This window comes from Terrapene carolina, unplaced genomic scaffold (assembly GCF_002925995.2).
Source record: "Terrapene carolina triunguis isolate 2854851 unplaced genomic scaffold, T_m_triunguis-2.0 Scaffold67, whole genome shotgun sequence".
NCBI lineage: Eukaryota > Metazoa > Chordata > Testudines > Emydidae > Terrapene > Terrapene triunguis.
The window spans coordinates 45128426-45149397 of record NW_020664418.1 but is presented as its reverse complement, the minus strand read 5'-3'; the positions used below and the strand labels follow the sequence as shown (position 1 = coordinate 45149397).

Genomic DNA, 20972 nt, shown 5'->3' with positions numbered 1-20972 from the left:
TGCATGGACACACCCACCCTGCAGAGGTGCTCAGCATGATGGGACTGCTTGCCCAAATGATCACTTGTGGCTGGTGTTGGATCCCCCGTCTTCTTGTTACTGGGGCAGGAGTAATAAAGGGTTGCTATCCTTGTGTGAACCAAGGGCAGCAGAACTGTACCTGGCATACCCCAGTGGAGGGACTCACCCTCCACTGAACAGCACTCACTAGGCAGGAGACATGGGTTTGAAAGCCCAAGAGGGGGAAACAGGTACTTGTACCTGGTGGTGTGGGCCCTGTTTAAGGTTCTAGACACCATTTGGCCCTTCCTCTCTCCATGGGATAGTAAAAGAACTAAGACAGACTCAATTGAGAGTCTGGTTACGTGCTGCAGAGCTGAAATCACCAAGACCTAGGTTTAAGTATTAGGCCTACTTTGGGACAGTGTCTCTATTGCAAGAGATTGCCTAGTGTGCACCAGTGAGGCTCCCCCACTAACAGCTGAAATCACGGAAAGCTGTGGTGGCGGGGGGGGCTGAAGACAACTTGGTGAGCGGGCAGCTTCCTGAGAGGGGTGGCAAGCAGCTAGCAGGGCGGCTGGTGAAAAGGTGTGGCAAGTGGCCAGAGAAGCTGGTGGAGAGGGCCAGTGCAGAGCCCCGCAGAGGCATGGCAATTGGCCTTTGGGGCAACGAGTGAGTGCCCGAGCAGTGCAGCATGTAAGGTGCCTCCTTACCTGCCCTGCCTTCCACACAGGGTGGGAAATGAACTCTGGGGCTGCACTGGCCCAGGACAGCAAGGGTGAGTGGGGTACAGAGAAGGGACAGGCACTTTAAAGGGACTTTTGGGTTGCTGGACTTAAGACCCTGAGGGGAAAAGGACACTGTCCAACTTACTTGGGAGTGGGTCTTTTGCTCATGGTTTGTGTTATGAGCCCTAGTTGCGGTGTTTTCCCAAATTAATGTGGAGTTACTTCCCTCCTTTTATTAAAAGTTTTTGCTACACTCAGACTCTGTGCTTGCAAGAAGGGAAGTATTGCCTCTTAGAGGCGCCCAGGGGGTGGTGTGTAATTGTCCCAGGTCACTGGGTGGGGGCTCGAGCCACTTTTGTGTTTTATTGTTGAAAAGGAACGCCTAGATACTGAACCAGGCCCTTGTCGCTGCTGGCTTCATCTGGCAGAAGGGTTACACGTCTGCTCCCCTGAGGCACTACGAAGGGGAAGCTAATGCAGTAACTCGGCTGCTCATATACACATACATGTCCTTCCCATGGATCAGAGAGACAGAAATGGATGTAAAGCCAGGGGATCCACAGGAAAGCAGCCTCCCAGCCCCTGGGCATCTGCAGGGAGAGTGGCTTTCGACACACAGTAATATTGTGGCCAGCTCCCATTGGCTGTTGGTCACCAACTGCACGATATGACCCAGCCCAGAGGAGTAATGCAGTGTGAGTGGCTGGTGCTATTGCCACACGTTTTAACTTTTGATACAAAGGGAATAAGACCCTCTGTGCAGATGTTTGCTGGGCCCCAAACTCCTTTTCTATGTGGCCTGTCAGTCACATGGATATTCTGCAGCAGGGAAAATAGCATGCATGGGGCGAGAGGAGGAGAAATATTCTGTGTAGCTTCCTTGCCCTGACATTGTGCTCCTTCTCTTTATTGTTTGGATGCCTATTTGACTCCCCTCTGGGTGGACCATGTCCATCACAACAGCTGAGGCTTTTAAGTACTGTAAGGGCTGGTCCACACTAAGCCCCCAGTTCAAACTAAGATACGCAACTTCAGCTACGTGAATAACGTAGCTGAAGTCGAAGTATCTTAGTTCGAACTTAAAGGTACTTACCGCGGGTCCACACGCGGCAGGCAGGCTCCCCCGTTGACTCCGCCTACTCCTCTCGTGGAGCAGGATTACCGGCGTCGACGGTGAGCACTTCCGGGTTCAATTTATCGTGTCTAGACAAGACACGATAAAATCGATCCCAGAAGATCGATTGCTTGCCGCCGAACCAGCGGGTAAGTATAGACGTACCTTAAGTTATTAACAAACATAAATCCAATATGTGCTCTCTCTGTATTTATCTTCCCCACCCAGGAGAACGCAATGGAGAGAACAATGGAATCTGCCTGCTTCAGCTCTGACCGTGGAGACAGGCCTAAGGCACCATTCACCCAAAGTCTCCCAACTGTGCTTTTTAAATATGTCTCGAACATGGGCCAGGTTTCCAGCGGCTGTCATTCTGCATTGACTGCAGTGGAGCTACGCTGATTTACACCAGCTGAGGAGCACCAAAAAAAAAAAAAAAAACCACCTCTTGATTTGGGACATCAGGGATTTTTTCTGGAAAAATATTTTGCTGAATTTTTTTAAAAAATACCCCAGACCAGATTTTAAATCTCATTCCGCCTGGTGTATATCAGGAATCTCTTTACTGACTACAAAAGGAGTAACTCCTGAGTTACCTGGGTGTAAGCAAGAGGAGAATCGGATTCAGACACGCTGGGCCAGATGGTGTACGCAGAGTTTCAATAGTGGTGCAGTGGTTTACACTAGCTGAAGCTCTAGCCCTGTATCTTCGGAAACTACTTTTGGAGGATTTACTGTTTTTTGATATTTTAAATGGTTTTGAAGGTTCCCCCCTTCAGATTTGAACCATTTATTCCAAAATGCACGTTTCCCCAGTGCCAGCCTGGAACACACCCTGTCCAAAAGCCAGACTCCAGAGAAGCAGCTGTTCGGATTATGTGCAGACAGAGGAAATGGTTTGTGTTGCACTAGGAACCACATGAAAGCTCTGAAAACAGCTTCCCCCACTCCATTCCCTATCTTGGGTCTCCTCTTGTTTAGATGGTTGGCACGCAGACATGCGGGAGAGAGGGAAAGGTCATATGCATCAGCTCAAATAGAACAGGAGAAATAGGACATGTGGTCCTGGTGTATGTGAGCCAGTGAGCACCCCCAACTTCAGTACTAGCCACTTTATCATCGGTATTACCATAGCACCTACTTATGGACCAGGACCCTGTGGTGCTAGGTGCTGTACAAACACAGAATAAAAAGTCAGCCCCAGCCCTTAGGAGCTTTCAGTCCAAGGTCCCCTCACTCTCACTGAATAGCAACTAAGGCCTGGTCTACACTAGGAAATAAGGTCGCTCTAACTACATCACTCAGGGCAGGGGCATGAAAAATCCACCCCCCTGAGCAACGCTGTTAAACTGACCTAGTGTAGACAGCACAAGGTTGACAGGAGAACTCTCCCGTCAACCTAGCTACCGCCTCTCGGGGAAGTGGATTACCTAGGCTAATGGGAAAACCCCTCACGTCCGCCTAGGTAGCTTCTTTGCTGAAGCTGCGCTGCTGCAGTGTTTTAAGTGTAGACCAGCCCTTACTCTGCAAGCAATTCTACTGGCTTCAAATGGGACTGTTTGCAAAGGAAGGTGTTGCTTAATGCAAGGCCATGTCTACACTACAGCACTGTAGCTGTGCCACTGTAGTGTAGATGCTTCCTACAGGGCCAGAAGGTTTTTTCCGCCCCCCCCCCAGTTGCGGTAGGTAGTCTCTCCCCTCAGGTGGCAGTAGCTAGGTTGACAAAAACATTTTTCCATTGACCTAACTGCATCTACACCAGGGGCGTAGGTCGGCGCTCAGACACACAAATTTTTCACGCCACTGAGCAATGTAGCTATGTTGATCTTAATTTTAGCTGTAGACCAGGCCTAGGCAAAGGTATCAGAATCTGGTCTTATCGCACTAGCCATTAGGTAGGATTCTTTAATTACCGCATACCTGTTATCAAGGGCCCCATTCGGTCATCCTTATTCACCTTGAGTTGTAATTTACTCACGCAAGCAGTCCAGGGATTTCAAAGCCATGACTTGCACGAGTAAGTCATTATGCACAGTCAGAATGGTTGGCGGAGCTGGGCCCTCCTCGGTTTCAGAACTCCAACTGTAAGTAGAACCTGCCTATTTTATCCAGGGCTATCATGGCGACGGCCTACGCCTTTCCAGTCGGTGTTGGGAAACGTCAGAACCAATCGAAAATTATGGATTCCAGAGTTAGAACAAGCCGTGAAACTTTTTGGAGTGGCATTTTCCCATTTACCTTTGGCAGAGCACAAGTTCTGGGGTGCTACTGGTTTGTTATGTTTTATTAATATCTGGTTGCCCTAGGAGAAGAGGAAACATTGCCCTCAATCGTGGATCTTTATGGCTTCCTTAGAAGGGATAAGAAGAGGCGTAAAAGCTCGAAATGTTGGGAAGGCTGATATTCAGGTGAGCTTGGCATCATCCTGCCTTCTACAGACTCTGCTTAAACCCCCCCTGTACATTAGGGGTTTTAGAGTAGCAGCCGTGTTAGTCTGTATCCACAAAAAGAACAGGAGTACTTGTGGCACCTTAGAGACTAACAAATTTATTAGAGCATAAGCTTTTGTGGACTACAGCCCACTTCTTCGGATGCATATAGAGTGGAACATATATTGAGGAGATATTCTCCACTTCTACAGATTACCCATCGTGTTATGAGGTAGCATCAGTATTTTATAGCTGAATTATAACACATCTGCAGCTACCATGCTCTGCCTGCACAAAATACTCCCTGTACTGTAATATGTTTTGTATTACTATGAAAAGGGAAGCCCACTTGTGTAAAATTTCTTTATCATCAAGCTTTCAGTTCATTTATAGAAAGAGCCGACACGTCAACCATACTGATTAATTGATGTTTAGAAGGGAGAGAAGAAACAATAAATGACATCGCTGGATCAGGACTTCAGCTCACACACGAACAACACTCGCACCCGGAGAACAGAAAACTATTCTCAAGCACATCATTACCTGTGGCCCTTGTTCAGTTTTGGCATCGAATGGGTCTCCAATGAGTCGTTTCTTGGCGTACTCAACGCTGCGCTTGACAAATTCCGTGTAGATCTGCTCCTCCACAAATACTCGAGAGGCAGCAGTGCAGCACTGGCCTTGATTAAAGAAAACTCCTTGATGGGCACATTCGACCGCCAAGTCCACTGGAATGGAAAGGTCACCAGAGAGAGAGTGAGGCGTTCTACTGACTTAAACCAGAAATTAACGGGACTTGTTGAAACTCCCTCATTACCAGTTCCCCCTCTCAATGCTTCCTCAAAAAAACACTCACTTCAAGGAGGCCTATAAAACTACCAAGAAAGAAAGCTCCCTGTAAGCCTCAAGACATGACCAAATCTTCTGACTGTCTGCACCACCATCCTCCCTCCCGGTACAGTCTCCGGTCGTACGTCTCAGCTAAGGGCCCAGTTCTGTCACCTTGACTCACATGGAGTAGTAGCTTATTCCCCACAAGTAGTCCTATTAAGGATGGCAGAATTTAGTCCTTATCCCCTGTGACGGGAAGTATTGTGGGAAGGATGCTGCCTTTACATAAAGCAGGAGTGCTGGCTGAGAAAATTGTGTGGCCAGCCAAGCAGGGGTGCACTGATACAATACACCATCTCTGCAGCCTCAGCCAACGGGGCTCTTCCCAGTGGGTCACCCCCAGGGAGGGCAGCATTCGGAACAGTCCGCTCCTGTTCCCATGAACCCTCCCTTTGTAGCCAAGCACCTGGCTGGTGCAGGGAGTGGCATAGCACACCCTCTAGCAAAGGAGTCTTGGCCAGGCTTTGTAGCAAGTTGGACCACACTGCGTCCTCTGCTGGAGCCCTGTGAGGTTACATGGGAGTCACTAGCGGTGCTGTGCTGGCCACTGAGGCTAGAAAAGTATTGAATTGCAACGTGACAAATACTTACAGTCAGCATCCGCACACACAATGCAGGGGTTCTTCCCTCCGAGCTCCAGTGTCACCCGTTTGAGATTACTTTTAGAGGCCGCTTCCTTGATCAGTTTCCCAACCTATGGCATTGGGATTCACAGGGCACAGGTTTATTCCTCAAAAAAAATTTACTTCGTTCAAAGGGTCATGAGGTTAACAAGAGCAGGACAGGCTGTGAAACTGCTGGAATTCTAAAATAATTCTTCCAGGTTTCCAATCTCTGAATTTTCTAGTTTTCGTCACCTGCTTCTACAAGGTACTGAGCCATCCAAGGTGGGTCTTGCAATTTTAAAATCACAAATATTTGTCTTAGATATAACTGACATGTAGGGGGCTGGTATTATATAGTTCTTGCCTATGAACGCGGTCGCCCGGAAGTCATTTTTGGACAGAGTCGGGGCTGCAGGATCGGGCCCCTAATTGGACAATGCAGGAAGCATTGCTAATGGACTACTGTTCTTATAAAAAGTACAATCTATCAGGTGACACCCTGCCATTTATTATGAAGGTACTGGTCATGGCTCCACACTTAATGAGGTGAGTTTTGCACTTAAAGAAGGGATTCTGTCTCTGGTATCAGTATATCTACCACCACATGACCGGTTTTACTTTTTGGCTACAGAATGAATTGCCCTAGGAATTTACGATAGTCATATAATTAGGGCTGGTAAAAAACAAACAAAAACAAAAAAAAGGAAATGTTTTTTCCATGAAATTTTTTGAACCCAAAAAAAAAAAAGTTTCATTTGAATTTTCCCCTAGTATTTTCTGACAAGATGATTTGAAATCAACCACTGTGATCATCTCAACTCTCAAGGTTCCTTTCAGTCCTAGAATCTAGTCTGTCTTCCTGCATAACACAGATCACAGAACTTCCCCCAAACAATTCATGTTTGAACTACAGCTTATCTTTTAGAAAAACATCCAATCTTGATTGAAGAATTTCCAGTGATGGAGAATTCATAGGTTGTTCCAATGGTGAACTACCCTGGCCGTTAAAAATTTAGGCCTTATTTGCTGTCTGAATCAGTCTAGGCTCAAATTCCAGCTTTTGTTTTATCTTGCCTGCTCGACTGAAGAGTCCATTATCAAATGTTTGTTCCCCAAACACGCATTTATAAACTGACCAAGTTACTCCTTAGCCGTCTCTTTGTTCCGCTAAAGAGATTGTGCTCCTTGAATCTATGGTATGTGAATGGCAGGTCCTCTCAACCTTGTACTCAGTTTTGTGCCTGGGAGAAACACTCAGATCTTGTTGAATCAGAACAGTAAAAAGAACATAAGTCTCAATCAGCTGAAGAGTTCATTGCTACATTCAAGTTTCATCTGCTACCTTTATAACCAGAGCAAGATTCCCAAACCAGAAGTGGACCTGGTCCTTCCAATTAGCAGTGCAGAGTCTTCCCATTAGCTTACCTGGCTAGCCCTCAAGATAATAGAAACAGAAAGCTGTTTTCTGCTGAAAATTAACATAACTTGCTATAAAGCTAACAGAGTAAGAGAGACATTATTATATGGTAGCTGCTTGATTAGGAATAAATTAAACTCGCTGAAAAGTAGGAAGCTAGAAGGAGACACTGTCAGGTAATTGAAGATTAAAATTGTTATGTCTTTATGTTCACCTAAAACATTTTTTTAAATGTTTTCATTCTCCCCTGCCCCATGTTCATTTTGATTTAAACATTCGCCTGCAATATTTGCACCCAAATATTAAAGCACGATGCTAATGCGCAAGAACCAGGAAGTGAAACTGGTTAGAAATATTTACCTACCTAATGTACTCAATATGGCCTTCATTACTGTATCAGAGCTCTTCAATTTTTAAATGCCCACCCACAACTCAAAGATAAAATACCACGCGTAAAATCCTGACTCCAATGAAGTTGACGGAAAACCTCTCACTGACTTGGATGGAGCCAGGATTTCAGCCCGAACCTTAAGAAAGAGGATAACCAGTGGATTTTCTTGTGATGACAGATTGTTCATTTTTTATAAAAAGTGGACCCATAATAGGCCAGACTATTTGTTACAAAACCAAGAAAGTTTATAGGATTTTAGAACAGGGAGTGCCTGATTTTGATGATAGAAATAGATTATTCTTAGCCTACAAAAGGTAATTATGTATTTTACGTATTTTGTCTAATTATACAGAGTATCAAATAAAGGACAATACCCAACAGGAGCGTGCTGCCGATGCTCCATGCAGTGTCCCCTGTGGGAGAACCAATGGGAATGCCCATACGTATGATATGCCACTAGATGGTGCTGTTAAACACAAAACATTTGGCCTTCAGCATGTCTTTGAACCTTTAAAATGAGACACAACTCTGGTGTTGGAGAAGGCAGCTCAGTGTAATTTATCATAATTATGCAAATTATAAAAAGCATGCGGTGAATGTCAAAATGGAGGAGTTGGAAGAATGCTCAAGTAGGATGTGAGTACTCAAAGGAAAATGAACAAACAAACAAAGTCCAACACATGGCCTGGTTGAATAGCCAACACACGTAGATCCTTGGCATAAGCACCTTCCTTTATTGGTTGCTGCCCTTTGTCATGTAGCAGATGAGGATATACACATGCGGCATACACATTGCTATAGATTTTCTTGCAATATTATTACAGGGGCAAAGGAGCTACGCAACTAATGAAAAAACTGTTCAAACTTGTAAACAAATTTTGATTCAGCAGCATTCACCGCCCTTGTGTGTTCTCTTTTGGCCTGCCATTAGAGCGCTCAGGTTTTGGTAGCAAATATCTAGCTCAAAGCCTCACTGAAAGTGAAATTCAGTATATAAGTTGGTTGTCAATTATTTGCTCAGTACTAACAGACAACAAAAAGAGCAAGACAGACCAGCACAACGCTGACCAGGCATACACCTCTCCCTTCCCCCACACTGCTAACCCCAAGTGGGCACTTGGAGAGGTCATTTTCCCTGATCAAAGCAGGCGTACATCTCTATCATGCGTGTACAGCCAAAAAGGATTCTTATTGTTGTGATATTTTAATTGTATGTTTCTAAATTTAAAGGGAGCAGAAAACATTGGGTTGAAGGTGTTTGTACTATACCATTTTTACTATCAGAGGGCGAACTCTTAGTCCCTTTCATAACAAATTTTGTCATTGACTTGGACTCCAATGGGATCAGGATTTGGCCCAGAATGGATATAGCACTGGGTTATATTTTTAAGACGCAATAACTAATGTGTGATTAAAACAGCAGAATTGTTTAATATGACTAACATTGTTTTATAGTTCAGCATTGGCCAACAAGCCTGCATATGTCCAACTGGCGAATGCCAAGTTATTCCAGATAACGTGATTTTTAAATCATTATGATGCTAATGACCGCTCCCGCAGATCACCTTGTTTATAGAATAGGCACCATTCGTGATGGACCTTCAGAATTTTGGGAATAAGGTTAAAAAAAAGTTAGAGATTTTCAAAAGCATTGAATGTTGGCCTAACTGCTTCGACAGAAGTCAGTGGTCATTGACTACAGTGGGAGCAGCGTTAGACCACGTCCCAAAACCCCTGAAAAATTCCACCAAGCAGATTTATTTTTTCCGAGCACTGAGTATCACTGAAATTACAATGGTCCGAGCTTCCCCGGATAGCACTTCTACCAGAGAAATACTCCTCCTTGCCAAGAGCAGTGTCCGGTAATCCAGTAAGGCTAAAGGCAAGTTTAAGCAGAAAGTGATCACCTACCTCTGTTGATCCAGTGAAAGCTATTTTGTCAATGTTCTGATGGGCAGAAATGGCTGCCCCAGCTGTGGGGCCATATCCTGGCACTATGTTTACCACACCGGGAGGAAAGCCCACCTGAAAATGAAGTTAGAGATTAGACTATAGAAATAGAGCAATAAGAACCATTCCGATTTCCTCCCAGCACTCCAATTTTCTTGGACTAAAAACCAGGATATACATGTGAACTATGCTCCTATATGGAGGATTTACCATCACTCAATGGAAATAATTTCTATAGTGTTTTCTATCCGAGCATCTCAAAGAACTTTCTAAACATTAATCAGCTGAGCCTCTCAATGCCCCAGCAAGTTAACCAACTCCCCCAATCCCACAAATGTTTTACGTATGTGCACGACTTCTCACATAAGGGGGTCACATTGAAACCAGAATCAGGACCCGAATGTTCATCAGACCCCAAAGTATGCTTAGTACTTTTTAAGAATGAGGCATGCAGCACACAAAGGTTTGAAATCAAAGGCAAACGGACAATTTGCCAGATTTAGAATGGTTTTCATGACCTTTTCCAGCACTCACTTTTCAGAGTGGTAGCCGTGTTAGTCTGTATCAGCAAAAACGAGGCGTCCTTGTGGCACCTTAGAGACTAACCAATTTATTTGGGCATAAGCTTTTGTGGGATATGAAAGCTTATGCCCAAATAAATTGGTTAGTCTCTAAGATGCCACAAGGACTCCTCGTTTTTTCCAGCACTGTGGCTGCTTGCTATTTACTGGATTGGACATGATGAAAAGAAGAGCCACTCTTAAGTGCCTGGAATCACCAGGAGAGAATTACTGGCGGATTTGCATTTCACAGCTCTGCTGTTATAACAAAAAAGTCTTCTGGCCAAATTTAGCCGTCAGCCACAGCTATACAACCCTAGTCAATGGATGACTAAAGGCAAAATTTGGCCCTTTAAAGTTTGTTTTGAGCAGAAAGATCCTGAGGTTGCCTCTTGTGGTTCTTCAGAGGCCAGGAGGATTAAGATGCCAGTAAGACACCACTAGAGGATGTGGTTTTTTCCACTAGCTCCAAGAGAGCAGATGGTAAGAGACTTGCACCAGTTTTCACCACATTTATAATGTATTAACCTATGACAGCCATTTCGTGTGTTCTGGCACAAGGACAATAGGCAAAACTTTGGTAAAATTCTAGTGAAATGTGGGCCAAAGTCTTGGCCCAGCTGATCTGTTTATTGCTCCCTGAAACGTGGGCTGCTGCGAAGAGGTGTATTTCTAGGCTGGCCAGTCTCCATTTCTGACTGGGAAGTGCAGGCACACAACCTGCTTTCCTAGTATCCCATGAGTCGATTGTTATTCAGCTCCCTTCATTTCTTGTGGATTAGTACACACGTTCATGAGGCTAATAAGGGACTGCACCTGCACTAGTAGAGTTATTTGTGTAACTTACAGGAGATTCTTTTTAAATGCATCTGATACAGAAAAGAAAAAAAAAAAGGAACAAGGTTTGGTTATAAATTGCCTTGGAAAATTCTACTTTCTTCTGGGTAAGGTTTTAGGGTTTTGATGGTTGTCTAGCTTGCCTGTTCCAGCTTGGGGGAGGGGAAGGGGGAGACAACGAATGTTCAACACTTTGCTGCTCACTCTGCCGGGAACATTGGTTTAAACTCCTGGGTATTTGCTAAACCACTTTAAAAAGAAAGCAGCGAGCAAGAGATGCGTGTGGCCATATAAGCAGTGTCTTTGGGACTGCCTATGGCAACAATTCAGCAAAGCACATAAGAACACGTATAACTTTAGATCTGTGTTTAAGTGACATTGACTTTAATAGGACAACTGACTTGTTTAGGCTAGGCTGTGCAAAATTGAGGCCCATGTGAGTAAAGGCTGCAGGACTGGGCCATCAGGAGGGAGGGATGGATGGATGACGGATGGATGAGTTGGTGGCTTCCATGGAGGGGGGGGGCACATTCATCCGTGGCTTAACTGCATTGACATCAGTGGGCTTGCACCAGGGGTGAAGTCAACTCCCTGGTTTAGGAAGATTTAGCCCATACATCTGAAATGTATTTTCCTGGGAGGGTCTTGGGTCCTGATCTTTCAACCAAGAACTGTGGGGGCACATGGCTGCACTTGCATTATTTTCCATGCAGGATTAAGGTCCTGGGTCATAACCCCTATGCTCGGTCTGGGGACTAGATCTTCGTTCTCTGTTAAGCACCAGGCACACTTTCATAAGTCAACCGTAATAAAACGGTCACAATGATGTAATGCAATTTCTGTGCATGAAGCAGCTGCAGGATCTGGTCCCATATTCTAAAGGCCAAATTCTGCCACCTGTACTTGTGCCAAGCAGTATCATACTTTGTGATCAGTCCCAAAAATTGTAGGACAATTCCACTAACATGAATAAGGGGGGCAGAATTTAGCTCCAAATAGTCTCACTAAACGTATTAGAAAAGAGAAAAAACATGACATACCTGATGATTTAGGCATTGTCTCAGCAAGATACTTAAACACGTGCCCAACTTTAAGCATGTGACTAGCCTGATCCCATTGAAGTAACTGGGATTACTTGCATGCTTAACACTGGACACTTGCATAAGTACCTTGGTGGATTAGGGCATTCATACACAGAGATCAAGAGATAAAAGTTTGAAAGAAAAAGAGGAGGTTGTTTCTAGGTCTGGCATTGAACGAAGCTGGCAGCAGCATCTTTGGGAGCTGACAATGGCTACAGCTGCCTTTTCAACTGGACCCGCTGCCTATGAGAAACAATAACTTGGAAAAACTCCTTGAATGTGCTGCTAAGATTCCTTACCTCCTTGACTAAGGAACCAATGTAGAGGGAAGTGAGGGGTGTCTGCTCAGCTGGTTTAATAACCAGCGTATTCCCGCAGCACAATGCTGGTGCCATCTTCCAAACAAGCATGAGCAACGGAAAGTTCCACTGAAAGAGAGTATAAAGTTGATCAAATTAGTGCCAGTCAGCTCCCTATTGACCTCTGGGCAGTATCCCCCTTTGCTTTCATAGAAAATAAAAGGTCTAGGAAGATATCCACCATTACAAAGGACTCATGACCGTGTATAACGCCTGGGTGGGTTACCCAGGTATCGCCTTTGAAAAAAAAGTTTAGAGTACAAATTGCACCAGTCACGAATGACAGGTTCTCTTACTCAGACAGCTATGGAAGAAGTTTTACTGAGCTGGAGATTGGTGAAGCACACAGAGACTTTATGAGCTGTAGTTAGGACAGACAAATAGAATTGAAATATTAAAATCAGTATACATACGTATAAGTACCAGAGTTTCCTGCATTGTACATACTTGCAGCCTTACATTGTGCATAGTCACAGCCTAGGGAGGCCATTAGAAGTGAAGCTGGAAAGAAACTTAACTGGAGAAACTCATAAGTGGAGATGTCATTCTGGGCTGCCACCTACTTTGTCACTCCGACATCCCAACTAAAAGTTGGATTTATACCTTATTTTATACCTCAGACCTCCTTCCCCTGCACACCCACACACCAGAGGACCACAATTGACTGAATAGCGGCCCCATGTCCATGGATGGCTGTCCAGGAAACCACAATTGGAGTTCCGATTTGCTGACATAGCTATTTGCAGCAATACATTTCCCAATCTTCCCAGTACGTTAATGAGGTTAACCTCATGGCTACACATTAAAAATCTCCAAATAATTCCATTGGGTTTGTTCTTTTGTGGTTAGTTTGTTTATTACAAAGCACTTATTACTTAAATTTTATAACCCTAGATTAAGCACTTATTCTTGTGCTAATTTATCACTTACTCTTAGGCCTCAACTGGAAGATTGTGTCCAGTTCTGGGCCCCACATTTCAGGAAAGATGTGGACAAATTGAAGAAAGTCCAGAGAAGAGCAACAAAAATGATTAAAGGTCTAGAAAACATGACCTATAAGGGAAGATTGAAAAAACTGGGTTTGTTTAGAGAAGACCGAGAGGGGACATGATAACCGTTTTCAAGTACATAAAAAACTGTTACAAGGAAGAGGGAGAAAAATTGTTCCTCTTAACCTCTGAGGACAGGACAAGAAGCAACGGGCTTAAATTGCAGCAAGGGCAGTTTAGGTTGGACATTAGGAAAAACTTCCTAACTGTCAGGGTGGTTAAGCACTAGAATAAATTGCCTAGGGAGGTTGTGGAATCTCCATCATTGGAGATTTTTTAAGAGCAGGTTGGACAAACACCTGTCAGGGATGGTCTAGATAATACGTAGTCCTGCCATGAGTGGAGAGGGCTGGACTAGACTTCGAGGTCCCTTCCAGTCCTATGATTCTGTAACGGTTAGGCCTCTGCTAACCACCTGCTACTTAAGCTAACAATACTTAAATTAACAAAATTAACAGAACTTACTGGGCCTCAACTTATTGCAAAGTCTATCTCAAATATTAATATTTTATGTTTCTCTAGTAGCATTACAGCCCTAATAGCTTTCATTTTACTATCTTAAAGCATTTTAATAGGTTTTAGCATAGCATATATAATTTGATCTTGCACTCTAAAATCAGATCAATGGTTACAGGTCAACAGAAACTTCTTCCAAGAGATTATGGACTTTCCCTGGAATCAAAATATCATTGGCAGCTGTTAATTTAATTCTACTCTGAGCTGCAAAGTGTTGTCCATAACACAACTCCATTCTTCCCAAGAACCTCAGATCTTACTTTGCAGAGATTTTCAGCTGTTAGCTGAGCTGCTGAGAAAGACTGGCCCTGTGTCTGAAATCCGCTCCTCTGCTGCCCATCTGTGATGCGGTGTAATATCACAGATGGACAGTGTGCAAATGGGATAGTTCTATGGAACGAAGCTGTTTACTGGCATAATCTTGTCCCCCGCGGCCGCTGCAGTGCAAATCCAAACACAGCACTGTTAACAAAACGAAGCCTGAAGATGAAAGGACAGGCCTAGTTTAATCCCCCCTGCAGAGTCAAATACTACGAACAAAAGTAGTAAATTTCACCTTTAAAATGCTAGTTATTTTTTTATTATGACAATGTCCTTAAAGTGGAACACTATGCCTCAGGGTGCACATAGTCATATCAGCCTGGATTAGGATTACATTTGCAATTTAAGCCCAATATTTATGTATAATTCCCATAGATTAAACAGCAACAATATAGATACAATCTTGAGATAGCATCCACTCAGTTCTCCCCGCCCCCCATGATATGGTGGCTTTCCAAATCTCCTGCCTGAAAATAGCCACAACAGAATTTTTGAAGGGGCGTAAATCCACAAAAGCATCTGCCAACAGTCAGGTCCATTTGGAGGATGGAAATAGAGGCATTTTAAATCAGTGGTCAATGTGTACGAACAGGATTGTAGGATGGGGTTGGCTGCGGTGGCAGGGAACTGGATTCGATGACCCAAGAGGGCCTTTTCAGTCTTATGTCCCTAATGCAAAATGCTTGAGAGTCTCAACTTCATTGGACTCAAGTCACTCAAATGCAGCTCATTCCCAAAATGACAATACTAGGTTACTTCAACCAGCAAGGCTCTGTAAAACAGAGTGAGACCGCTTTCATCCCAAGCCAAACTCTGTCTCCACATGTCGATCTATCACCTACAGGACACTCTCCTATTCCGTCTCCCACTCACTCTGCAGTCACCCCTCTCAGGGAAAAATAAACAGCCCATTCAACTCCAAGATCTAGGTCAGAAGTCAGTCACGAAGGACCCAATCCTGTTCCTACTGAAGTTAGTAGCAAAAACTTATTGACATTAATGCAAACTGGGTCAGGATCAATGTCTCCAGCATCCCAGCAAAAATACTGAGTTGTTTTAGTCTCTGGTATAGTCCGGTTCACCCTCCACAGCACTGGCCCGAGATCTTCCTCTGACTTTCCCCAACAGACTCCCACAGCAAAGTAGCTCACACACTACTCTTTGCCTCTAACACATGTTCAAAGCACTTTACAACCATTATGGCTCCTCTACAAAGACTGGCTGCCTATTTTTTCTTGCTGAAGAACTGAGGAATTTTAAGAACTAGCCAGAGTTTCTCACCATCAGAAACAAACCCCCCAGGGAAAGGAAAATGGTATTGATCAGCTATAAAACAAACTATGGGAACAAGGAAACCAGCTAATAAATGACCATTTAAAAACTAAACAAACCACAATGCCTCGGAGCCAGTCAACAACCGTAACTCTCAGGACAACTAGCTTGCAATCACTCAATAAGAAAAGGATCAAGAGGTAAGAATAGCAGATGATCATGGATGGGTCACTGGTGACTCTTATGTAAGTGCCATATGGGAGACTGACACTTGATCTTGAGACCCAGCCTTCTATGCCAAAGAGCCGTTCAGAACGCCATAGGCCAATTCCTTCTGATGAGTCAAGAAACATCACCAACAGGCTCCAAAGCGAATGCCCTCCAGTCCAACCTCCTCATCTAGGAGGGTGTGATGGGGCGCACTTGTCCCGCACTGGTACTGCGAGGGTTAACTCCACTCTCTGGGCCAAGGAGGCCACGCCCCCGCAGCCCCGCTGGGCATGCTCCAGTTGGAGAGTAGGTATAAAAGGGAGCAGCTCATCTCATTCAGGGCTGACCACCAAAGAGAGAGGACGCACGCTGCAAGCTCCAGCCCAGGAACCGCAGAAGTCCCAGATAGCGGAAGCCAGGGATGCTGAGACTCCGGAGGATGCCCAGTGAGTGGTGGAGTTGTTGGGAGCCGCACTGACCGAGTAGCCCAGAGTCCATGGCAACGCCAGGACCACAGCATCAGGAACCGGGTAGGAAGTAGCTCAGGGAGACTAGTTCTGTTGCCAGGTGGAGTCAGCGTATTTCAGACGGATTCCCCATTGACCCGGTGGCGGGCATACTTGCCACTGACAGGGACCTGAGCTGGGACCTGGTGAAGCAGGGAGAGCCCGGGCCCCCCTACCAGGCTGCTACCCACCCTGGGGTGGTGGCCCACTCCCCTGACAGGCCACTAGGTCATGTAGCCCCACGGAAGGGGCAGTTATACTGACTCTGGCCACCAGGCCCTGCGTCCCCAAGAGAGGGCGACCTTGCTGACATGGGCCACTAGGCCACACAGCCCTGAGTGACGGTGGCTCTACTGACTCTTGCCCCTGGCCATACCACCTTGCTGAGCCAGGTGGCCACACGGACTCTGATGACCACTAGGCGATATACCCCAGTTGAACTGGGAAGCCATAGTGACTCGGGCCATTCGGTCCCACAGCCCTGTGGGAAGGGGCCATCACCCTGACTCTGGCCATTGGGCCACACAACCTTGAGAGCGCATGTGGCCATATTGACTTTTACCATTAGTCCACACAACCTCAAGACAACGGGTGGTCGTAAGGACACGACCACGGGGAAGTAATTACCCTGCCCCAAGAGGGGACGGGGTGCACTTGCCCTGCAACAGAGGGCAATGGCTGCAATGCTATGGGGGGCATGCATATATATTTTTGTAAATAGAGGGAACCCTCAGGGTAGGAGCACCTCGGCTAAAAACATTAGATAGTCTTCTACTTACCGGCGTTATAGCCCCACAGACCCCCATCGGTTCATGCATGGTGAAACAGACAACATTTTCATCTGCAAAACAAAAACGTGTAAGGGATCAAAGCTAATATTGCGACATACCTGCATGTACTGCCCTTGTGGGGGGTTGAATAGTGGAAACAATATAAAATGATTATATAAATAAAACCAGTGAGGCAGAATTAATATAAACTAGTTAAATGAGGTGAAGCTAATCTGAGAAGATTGTGGAGTCACCCATTCTATCCCACACCCAGGCGGGGTGCTCTTCGAAAGGATGAAAATGATCTGATAGGAAACATCTATCCCAGAACAATTCAGATCTTCTGCTATATACAGAGGGCCAAGTGCTGCTCTAATTCAGACTGGTATAACCCTTCGAAATCCACAGACTTTCATCACATCAATTCCACTGGGTCAGTTCCTCTCTTACACTTGCTCCTGCTGCTCAGACACATTCAGTTGGTGTAATTCTTCATTTCAGTGAAGAATAAAAGGAAAAATGAATTTAACGCTTTTATGATTTTTAGTTTTGATGGGGGAGGGGGGGAGAACCAACATGTTTATTTCCCAGGGAAAAATTCAAAGTTGGGTGACAAAATTCCCACAAGAAATATTTAAATAACAAACAAAATATTTCAATTTGATTCAAAAATCAAGTTTTGTTTTGATTCAGTTAGCATCAAACATTTTGTTTCTGAAAATAGAAACAAAAAATATTTTAGTGTTAATTTCCTGTCAAAAGATTTAATAAAACCATTTGCCCATTAGAAATGTTGCTTTCTATGAAGCTCCATTTTGGGGGGGGCCTCTAGTTATTATGCACTTTGGAAGTGATCTCAAACAAGACTGAGAGCCAGTCTCCAGAGAGAGCAGATCTGCAAATTAAAGCTTGGGTGACAGAAATATCTGATTTGCCATAGGCTTGGACTCTGCTACTCTTAAATCAATGCTGACTGGTGGAGGGGTGGGAGAGGTGGGAGCAAGTGCATTCCTTCAGCGCTACCAGAAGGAGCCGCTCTTTAACCTTTGTCTCGGGTGCTCTTTCCTTCATGGACCACCAGCTATCACGAGGGCAAAGGAAAGGAGCCGGCTGCTGACTTTCAATTAGCTGTTCACTCACTTCGTGCAAACACCCTTCTTACCTTAGGTAAACCACCTGTCATTTCCCAGGGCCCCACCTGTGCTCACACATGAACGGATAGATTCTTCCCTCAGTTACTCACACTAAATCCACTGGCGTGGGTGTAATGAAGCACAGAATTGTGCACAACCCCTGGCAGAGGAGTTTTAAAAAAATGCTGCAAGTGTTTAGAAATAAATTAAATACCCCTACAAACTAGAGCTTGACCAAACCCCCAGGAACTGAACGTCTGCCACGTACTTTGATTACCGACAGATCTGGCCTCTCTCCAATAAACCTAATTTAACTAACAACAAAGAAGGTACTCAAAAATATCCTTTGAACTTTGATTTCCAATGCACTCTTACTAACAGTGAAACCTTTAGTTTCAGTGAAGCTGGATGCACAATAACCAGGGACAGAATTCTCATAAGTCTATAGGGCAGTTCCAAAACTCTCAGGGAGATACATAATCTTCTGTTACACTCTATGGCTTTTCCATAAGGGATAAGGCATAAAGTAATTTGGGGGGTGGGAGGGAGGGATGATTTTTTCAGAAGGGAAACTCCCTAAACTGGTTCGGTCTCAATGTACTTGATATCAGACTGAAGGAGCTTTTAAATGTGAACATGGAAGGGTTCAACTTACCCACTGGGATAGTTCTGCCTTGGATTTTATCAGCCCACCCAGCATAATATCTAAGTGTCTTTATACAGCCTTCCAAGTCAATGAAGAAGGCATGAAGAAAAGGTTTCCCTGTGTCCATTGTTTCCAAGGTCTGAAACAACAAATCACATGCATGGTTATATACTGCTCAATATTTATGGCAGGGGGGGGTTGTTTTTAAAGATTCTAGACAAAAAAAATTCTCTTCTGCAATCTACAAGGTTTCATCTTTCTCCCACCCTGCACAATGGAGAGGGGTGACCGAGAAGCTGGATATGAGTCAACAGTGTGCCCTTGTTACCAAGAAGGCTGACGGCATATTGGGCTGCATTAGTAGGAGCATTGCCAGCAGATGGAGGGAAGTGATTATTCCCCTCTAGTCGGCACTGGTGAGACCACATCCAGAGTACTGTGTCCAGTTTTGGGCCCCCCACTACAGAAAGGATGTGGACAAATTGGAGAGCATCCAGCGGAGGGCAACGAAAGTGATTAGGGGGCTGGGGCACATGATTTATGAGGAGAGGCTGAGGGAACTGAGCTTATTTAGTCTGCAGAAGAGAAGAGTGGGGGGAGGGGGAAGAGATTTGATAGCAGCCTTCAACTACCTGAAAGGGGGTTCCAAAGAGGATGGAGCTCGGCTGTTCTCAGCGGTACCAGATGACAGGACAAGGAGCAATGGTCTCAAGTTGCAGTGGGGGAGGTTTAGGTTGGATATTAGGAAACACTATTTCACTAGGCGGGTGATGAAGCACTGGAATGGGTTCCCTAGGGAGGTGGTGGAATCTCCTTCCTTAAAGGTTTTTAAGACCCGGCTTGACAAAGTCCTGGCTGGGATGATTTTGTTGGGATTTGTCCTGCTTTGAGCAGGGGGTTGGACTAGATGACCTCCTGAGGTCTCTTCTAACCCTACTCTTCTATGATACTCGGATAGAAGAAGCCTTCTTTGTCCCCTGGATGATGGAAAACACGTTTGGAGAGCACGTGCCTTTAGTAAAGTAATCTCTTTGGGCCCAAATCTGCTCTCACACTGGTGCAAACCAGGAATATCTCCAAGGAGGTCAATGGAGTTATAGCTTGGACCAGTTTTATACCAGCATGTCAGAATCTATCTGGCTTCTCTTTTTGCAGTTCCAAGTTCCAGTGGCCCTGTTCCTCTCCTCTAGTCATGCAAGCTGGACAATAATGGGAAAGAACCAGCATAAAGGAGGCACTACTCCTTGGTTGAATTAAATGTGTGAACAAAGATGAAATTGTACACTGCCACCCTTCCGAACCTTTGCGGTCCAAACAGGATCTGAATAGACTTCTTCACAGGGAATAGGATTCTTATCCAGCTGGAGTAGTGCCTGCTAAAATTATTGTACACGCAGTGCCCTGATTTCTAAAAATAAACAGACAAAGCTGTCATGGGAATGACTGAAAAAGCCATACTGGGGCGGGCAGGAAGCTCAAACTGAGCTTCCTGGTTTGTTTATGGATCAAGAAGATTCTCTTAATTTTCTATTTTTGACATGAATTTAAACTTAGCGAGTGATGTTACGATCACACAGCCTTTTGCAGGCAAGATCTGGCCATGAAGATGGGCAGAAACATTTACGTTTCCAGTAGTGTTGGAACTGAGCCACATGGATGCAGACCTGGATTTTTCCTAAGTCCAGGGATGTTCAGAACTGGGGTTTTGGTTGTGCTCATTCTTGAGATTTGAGTCAACCATGAAGGCGGGTCAATGAGGTTGCCCCAAGAAAAGCCTCAACTCACCACAGCAAGTTGTCACATCCTTAACTCTAAGCCCACGGCTAAGCCCATCCCTATTCACCACAGCACTTAAGCATGTGCTTAAATCCCAATGGCCACAATGAGACTTAAGCATGTTCTGAAGTGCAGTGCTAGGTAGGGGTGGATTTCAGCCTGTGCTTAAAGCTAAGCACAAGTTCAAGCATTGTTTTGAATCAGGGCCAATATGAATACACAATTTGGCCTGAGTACAGATACAAGCCCTCCTGGAGTTCAGGGATGTCCGATATGTTTTTAATTTAGCCCCACATCCAAGTTAGAGAAGAGAGTCCCACAGAAATCAATGGAAGTCTCTCCACTGACTATCAGGTGGTGGAGCAGGTCGTCCTTCCCTTGGACTGGCCATGAGGCTTCATTCTTCAAGA

The 20972-nt window shown here is 44.9% G+C and overlaps 1 protein-coding gene across 1 annotated transcript in view; it reads right to left on the bottom strand.

Annotated features, from left to right (window-relative positions):
* Positions 1-20972, bottom strand: part of ALDH1A3 (aldehyde dehydrogenase 1 family member A3) — a 48248-nt gene that overhangs the window by 14913 nt on the left and 12363 nt on the right. Inside the window, exons 3-8 of the mRNA XM_026648369.1 lie at positions 18796-18925; positions 17017-17078; positions 12304-12432; positions 9487-9600; positions 5754-5856; positions 4815-4999 (exon numbers count right to left, since the gene is read on the bottom strand). Coding sequence (XP_026504154.1) covers positions 4815-4999; positions 5754-5856; positions 9487-9600; positions 12304-12432; positions 17017-17078; positions 18796-18925 — 723 coding nt within the window. The remainder of the gene's footprint in view (positions 1-4814; positions 5000-5753; positions 5857-9486; positions 9601-12303; positions 12433-17016; positions 17079-18795; positions 18926-20972) is intronic.